Source organism: Lepidochelys kempii, chromosome 15, assembly GCF_965140265.1.
Source record: "Lepidochelys kempii isolate rLepKem1 chromosome 15, rLepKem1.hap2, whole genome shotgun sequence".
NCBI lineage: Eukaryota > Metazoa > Chordata > Testudines > Cheloniidae > Lepidochelys > Lepidochelys kempii.
In genome coordinates this window covers 6,797,707-6,804,825 of record NC_133270.1, presented here as the reverse complement: position 1 = coordinate 6,804,825, position 7,119 = coordinate 6,797,707, and the positions used below count along the sequence as shown (strand labels likewise).

The 7,119-nt window shown below is 51.8% G+C and overlaps 1 protein-coding gene across 6 annotated transcripts in view; it reads left to right on the top strand.

Annotated features, from left to right (window-relative positions):
- The first annotated feature begins 182 nt into the window (after window positions 1–182).
- Window positions 183–7,119, top strand: part of RBM19 (RNA binding motif protein 19) — a 144,006-nt gene continuing 137,069 nt past the window's right edge. For 4 of the 6 annotated variants that reach the window (XR_012155096.1, XM_073313160.1, XM_073313159.1 and 1 more), the window contains exon 1: window positions 184–821. Coding sequence is in view for 5 of the 6 variants with exons in the window: in XM_073313160.1 (XP_073169261.1) it covers window positions 786–821 (36 nt within the window). In the remaining variant the exon portion in view is untranslated. Of the gene's footprint in view, window positions 822–7,119 lie in introns of all 6 variants that reach the window. The other 2 variants (XM_073313158.1, XM_073313162.1) reach the window with 1 other exon arrangement.

The following is a 7,119-nucleotide window of genomic DNA, read 5'->3' as shown; positions in this document are numbered from 1 at the left end:
GGGGCCGGGGCCGGGCGAGAAGGGGCCGGGGCCGGGCGAGAAGGGGCCGGGGCCGGGGGAGAAGGGGCCGGGGCCGGGGCAGGGGCCGGGGCCGGGCGAGAAGGGGCCGGGGCCGGGCGAGAAGGGGCCGGGGCCGGGGCCGGGCGAGAAGGGGCAGGGGCCGGGCGGGCAGAGGAGGAGGGCACCAAAGGCCGGCTGGGAAGAGGAGACACGCCTTCGCTGGGTTTCCCCGGAAATGCCCCCGCGTGCGCGGGGCTGACTCCGGCCACGGCGGCTGCCCGCGGCTCCAGGCGCTGGACGGGCCAAGGGGCGTTTCTGGGGAGGGACCTGAGCAGAGACACACCCAAGCGCAGCACGGCGAGTCACGGCGGTGACGCATGCGCCGCTGCCCGCGGGCCCCAAGCCTGGGCGGAGACTCCAAGCCAGGTGTGAGCCGGCCCGGACTGAGCCCGCTCCCGCCCCGTAGCTCGGGGCTGCAACCTCCCCCGTCTGCCAGCGCCCGCTGCTGACCGCACCTCGGCACTGCGCCCACAGGAGGAGAAGGTCCCAGCTTCGCGCATGCGCATTAGCTACACGAAGGGGGGGACCGACCCTCCCCCGCCCCTTCCCGTAAGGTTTCTCCGTCCTTTGGCCTCCTCGCACGTGCGTGCCCTGCTGCCGTTGGGGAAATCACGTGACTCGCTGCGGGCAAGATGGCGGCGGCCAGCGGGCGGCGTGAGCAGTGCTGAGCGCGGGGGGCTCCGTCTCTGAGTGGGGAACAGGCGGGCCCAGGGCCCCTCCCTGCCATGTCGCGTCTCATCGTGAAGAACCTGCCGAGCGGGGTGAGTCCGGGGCGGGGGAATGGGGGTGATCCGCCTGGGGGGGTCCCGCCGTGGGGTCCCCACTTGGGGGGATGGGTATAGTCCTGGGGGGGTTCCCCACTTGGGGGGGGAGGCGGGGGAATGCGCACACCTTGATTACCATGCACATTGTAGGGAGAGTGGTCACTTTGGATGAGCTATTACCAGCAGGAGAGTGAGTTTGTGTGTGTGGTTTTTGGAGGGGGGTGAGGGGGTGAGAGAACCTGGATTTGTGCAGGAAATGGCCCACCTTGAATATCATGCACATTGTGTAGAGAGAAAAGGAGGACTTGTGGCACCTTAGAGACTAACCAATTTATTAGAGCATAAGCTTTCGTGAGCTACAGCTCATATTGTGTAGAGAGTTGTCACTTTGGATGGGCTATCACCAGCAGGAGAGTGAGTTTGTGTGTAGGGGGGTGGAGGGTGAGAAAACCTGGATTTGTGCTGGAAATGGCCCAACTTGATGATCACTTTAGATAAGCTATTACCAGCAGGACAGTGGGGTGGGAGGAGGTATTGTCTCATGATCTCTGCGTGTATATAAAGTCTGCTGCAGTTTCCACGGTATGCATCCGATGAAGTGAGCTGTAGCTCACGAAAGCTCATGCTCAAATAAATGTGTTAGTCTCTAAGGTGCTACAAGTACTCCTTTTCTTTTTGTGAATACAGACTAACACGGCTGTTACTCTGAAACCTGAGCTCTGGTGGGAAGTCCCCTCTTGGGGTAGGTGGGGGAATGGGCATAGCCTGGGGGTGGAGAGTCGGGGGCAAAGGTAAATCTGGGAGGAGGGACTGGGGGAGGAGGAAGGATGGCTATAGACCAAGGAGGAGGTGAACTGGGGGGAAAGGTGTTGCCGGCACAGAGTGCCTGTGGCAAGCAATAGTTGGGTTTGTTGCCCAACTGCGTCGCGTCAATGACCACAACGGGTTGGAGAAGCAGAGAGATTTATTTGAAGCTTTAGATAGGGCACAGGGAGACTGAACTGTTTTAAATTCTGCAGCCCTGCATGCAGATTTCAGTATACATTTTATATCTTTGCCTACTTTACTACACAAGCTTATGCAACCAATTACCTGTTGCCCCGTACAATACCATAGCCAATTAGCTAAAGCAGCCAGTTGTGTTTTTCCTCAGTAGCATTGCCCGAGCCTTGCCTTATTTGGTTCTATTTGTTACTGTCTTTTGCTAAACATTCCTGCCTTATTTATACGTTTTCCAGGCCGAAGCTGGCCTTGGCTAGCAAGCCATGTGCAAACCTGTCTGTTTGTGTGCTAGCTTCCTCATGGTTTTGCAGGGTCACAGAAAGTTTAAGGAGCGGAGGGGCTTCAGTTTGCCTGGGCCTAGAGCAAGGGGGCTTCATTGACACTCGTGGTCTTCCACCCGCCTGAGTTACCTAGAGTAGTGCCCAATGTCACCAACAACTCCCTTCTTTGAGAACACTTAACAAGCTTGCAACAACTCAACTCAACAACTGAGTTTTTTTATATTTTAAGGACAATAAGTGATTAAGTGCTGAGGAGTTAGAATTCTTAACAAGAGGATATAATGGGGTTTTTGTGGCGCGGGAGGCACATATTTTGTATATGTATGTTTTACAACAAGCAAGAGGAGAATGATAATACACAACACGGCACCTGTGACCAGGAGACGAATAATGCCTTCCCCCAGGTTGGGCAGCCATTCCCAGAGAGTCAAAAATAGTGGGCTTTTTTTTTTAGGGCTTTTTACTGGTTAAGAGCCTGTTTGGCTGACAGGATGTGCTTGTTAATATCCTGTGACTTTTTTGGGACATATGTACAGCATTTATTTCCAATTAGGGCACACACCCCGCCCTGTGCAGCCAAAAGGTAATTTAGGGCCTGGCGGTTTTGCAGGGACAACAACTGGAGTTGATAAAGTTTCGTGTTGAGGCTTTTCGTTATGGCCAAGGTATTATTGGCTAACTTGGTGAGGAATAGAGAGAGCTGGCAATAGAGCTTGGCCAATTTACCCACCCCATATGCTGGGAGAAGGATTATACCGAATTTATTTTTTTTACTAATGGGTTCAAAGGTGGCATACAGGGACCGCTGATGCCGGGGACAGCCCGATGGGAGGTGGGCCATGACCCGAAGGGGAGGGGTAAGGTGTCCCAAATAACAGTTTTTGTGCCAACGGTGGGGTAGCCATTTATAGGCTGAGTTACCACAGACATAAAAAGACTGTTCATTGGCTGCCTTGCCATTGTGGCCCCATTTGTCGGCTGCGGCTTTTAAGGGGGTATAACATTGAAGCCCTTCGCCTTGTCTTGGCCAGCACTATTACATAGAGGAATAGTGGTATTCGTGGACGGGGACAAATAATACTGACAGGTACTATTACCAGCAAACCAGGTATGGTTAACAGTGGCTTCCTGGCGATAACAAAGGAGGCCCATGGGGACGGAGCGTAGCTGGATGGGTTTGGGGGCATGGGTCGCATTTCAGTAGGGTTTCCAGGGATTAGTGTTGCTGCTAAACTTGGCCTCTTTAGTACAGTTTTCTGTTAAGGTGGGCCGCGTTTGCAACCGAGTGGCGTTTGCTTTTATCCACCCATCACAGAGGTCTGACCAGTTGGGGGCAGTTGCCCTCCAAGGGAAGCTGGCCACATGGTAGGGGAATCTGGGAACATATCCAGCAGTTGGATAGATTAAATTTACGGGCAAAGGCGATTTTGAGGCCTTATAGGTATTTACATTGAAATTAACGTTTTTTATTTATCTTTTTTTTAGAGCGAGAGATATGGGGAATACTAGGCAAATGACACCCACTATGAGAGACCTCATGGTGTATATGCCCTTGTAGCCCCCCCACCCCCTCCCCGTGCTTATGTTTTTTTAAACAATAATTTGAGTTCAAGATTGTTGGAGGGTGATGTGGTGATGGGCTGGATGGTTCACCGTTCCGCTGGGGGAGGAGTAGGCACTGCCTTCAGGCGAGAGTGATGGATTCAGTTTTTGTGTCCCTTTGCCGCCGTGTGGGAAACCAGCAGGACGGTGTGGGGTCCCTTTCACTTTTTTTGGAGAGGCTTGTCCTTTCAGGTACGAACAAGCACAGAGTTACCTGGCTGCAAGGAGTGGACGGGGGCATTTAATGGAAGAGGCTGGGCGTCTTTGGTATACCTGTGGAGAGAAGAGAGAACAGCAGACAGAGAGCACATATGCTGAGACAAAAAACCACACCCCATTTTCCACTTTCCTGCCAGAACTGGTTCTCCATTTATAGGCCATGCCCTTTTAAACATAATTTTAAAGGGACTAAGCCCTAATTTACCCTTTGGGAGAGCGCAGACGTGGAGCAGGACAAGGGGCAGAGCATCGGGCCATCGCAGGGAGGCTTTTTGGCACACTTTTGAGAGGTGTTGCTTAAGGGTTTGATTGGTACGCTTCACTACACCACTGGCCTGCGGTTTCCATGGCGTGTGGAGTTTCCAGGGGATCTGTAAGGCATCTGAGATGTTTTGAACGATTTTTGATGTGAAGTGCGTTCCATTGTTAGATTTTTTTCCGTTGGGGGAGTCCGAAGCGGGGAATAATTTTCCTAACAAACTTGAGGGCCACTGTTTTGGCGGTGCAATTACGGCATGGGAAGGCTTTAGGCCATCCGCTGAATTGATTCACTGAGACGAGGAGATATTTGAACCCTTGAGTTTGGGGAAACTCAGTAAAATCTATTTGCCACTCCAGTTCGGGGCCTGGATTCCAAGGTAGCTGGTGTTACTGGATGTCCTGGCCGAGGGTTATTTTTTGGCAGACTAAACAGTCAGCTTGTATCTGGGTAGCCAGGGGTCGGAGTCCTGAAGTCAAGAAGTATTTTTCCATTAGCTGGATAAGGGCCTCCCTGCCAGCATGAGTGGTTTGGTGTAGCTGCTGCAGTACTGGCCGGATTAGACCCTTCGGTAGGAGGATTTTTCCTTCCGGGGAATGAAGCTATCCCTCTTTTTTCTGAAGTCCGAGTTTGTTAGCTAGTTTTCTCTCTTCCCCAGAGTACTGAGGGGTTGGAAGCTTCCCCACTGATGGGATAAGGGTATGCATGTGGGCATTCTTAGCTTCCGGTGGAGTCAATGTGGTGGCATGCTTGGCTTCTCTGTTCTCCCTGGCATTGCCCCTGGCCACGTCTTGATTTTTCCTTTGATGAGCTTTACAGTGTACCACCGCTACTTTTGAGGGGAGTTGTATGGCTTTTAGGAGCTGGAGAATTTGGGGCCTGTACTTTACTGGGGAGCCGTGGGCCGTTAGCATTCCCCTTTGCTTCCACAGGCCAGCATCGGCATGTAGCACCCCAAAGGCACACTTTAAGTCGGTAAAAATTTGACCTGCTTTCTCTTTGACAGTTTGAGCGCATGGGTTAGGGCTACCAGCTCAGCCAGCTGGGCAGAGGTCCCGGTGGACAACCCCTTGGCCTCTACGGTATCATGGAGGGTTACGACAGCCTAACACGCCCTCCTTTGCCCATTTATGACAATGCTGCTACCATTTGTGTACCACTTAAAATCCGCATTTGGGAGCAGCTGATTTTTTAAGTCCTGGCGGCTGGAGTATTGGGCATTTATGATTTCTAAACAGTTGTGTTTCTGTTTCTCTGTTTCTGGCAAGAGGGTGGCTGGGTTGAGGGTGGGGCAAGGCTGCAGGGTGACCTCAGGGTTCTTTAACAGCTTAGCCTGATACCGAGCTATCCGAGCCTGGGTGAGCCAGAGACCACCCTTGGTATTCAGCAGGGCTTGGACCATATAGTAATATGGCAGGCGACCAGCTTGGCTTAACAGTGAAATCCTAGCGGATCTTAAGCATAAAAAAGAAGCTTACAAGAAGTGGAAGGTTGGACATATGACCAGGGAAGAGTATAAAAATATTGCTCGGGCATGTAGGAATGAAATTAGGAGGGCCAAATCGCACCTGGAGCTGCAGCCAGCGAGAGATGTTAAGAGTAACAAGAAGGGTTTCTTCAGGTATGTTGGCAACAAGAAGAAAGCCAAGGAAAGTGTGGGTCCCTTAATTAATGAGGGAGGCAACCTAGTGACAGAGGATGTGGAAAAAGCGAATGTACTCAATGCTTTTTTTGACTCTGTCTTCACGAACAAGGTCAGCTCCCAGACTGCTGCGCTGGGCATCACAACATGGGGAATAGATGGCCAGCCCTCTGTGGAGAAAGAGGTGGTTAGGGACTATTTAGAAAAGCTGGACGTGCACAAGTCCATGGGGCCGGAGGAGTTGCATCCGAGAGTGCTAAAGGAACTGGCGGCTGTGATTGCAGAGCCATTGGCCATTATCTTTGAAAACTCGTGGCGAACGGGGGAAGTCCCGGATGACTGGAAAAAGGCTAATGTAGTGCCAATCTTTAAAAAAGGGAAGAAGGAGGATCCTGGGAACTACAGGCCAGTCAGCTTCACTTCAGTCCCTGGAAAAATCATGGAGCAGGTCCTCAAAGAATCAATCCTGAAGCACTTACATGAGAGGAAAGTGATCAGGAACAGTCAGCATGGATTCACCAAAGGAAGGTCATGCCTGACTAATCTAATCGCCTTTTATGATGAGATTACTGGTTCTGTGGATGAAGGGAAAGCAGTGGATGTATTGTATCTTGACTTTAGCAAAGCTTTTGACACTGTCTCCCACAGTATTCTTGTCAGCAAGTTAAAGAAGTACGGGCTGGATGAATGCACTATGAGGTGGGTAGAAAGTTGGCTAGATTGTCGGGCTCAACGGGTAGTGATCAATGGCTCCATGTCTAGTTGGCAACCGGTGTCAAGTGGAGTGCCCCAGGGGTCGGTCCTGGGGCCGGTTTTGTTCAATATCTTCATAAATGATCTGGAGGATGGTGTGGATTGCACTCTCGGCAAATTTGCGGATGATACTAAACTGGGAGGAGTGGTAGATATGCTGGAGGGGAGGGATAGGATACAGAGGGACCTAGACAAATCGGAGGATTGGGCCAAAAGAAATCTGATGAGGTTCAATAAGGATAAGTGCAGAGTCCTGCACTTAGGACGGAAGAACCCAATGCACAGCTACAGACTAGGGACCGAATGGCTAGGCAGCAGTTCTGTGGAAAAGGACCTAGGGGTGACAGTGGACGAGAAGCTGGATATGAGTCAGCAGTGTGCCCTTGTTGCCAAGAAGGCCAATGGCATTTTGGGATGTATAAGTAGGGGCATAGCAAACAGATTGAGGGACATGATCGTCCCCCTCTATTCGACATTGGTGAGGCCTCATCTGGAGTACTGTGTCCAGTTTTGGGCCCCACACTACAAGAAGGATCT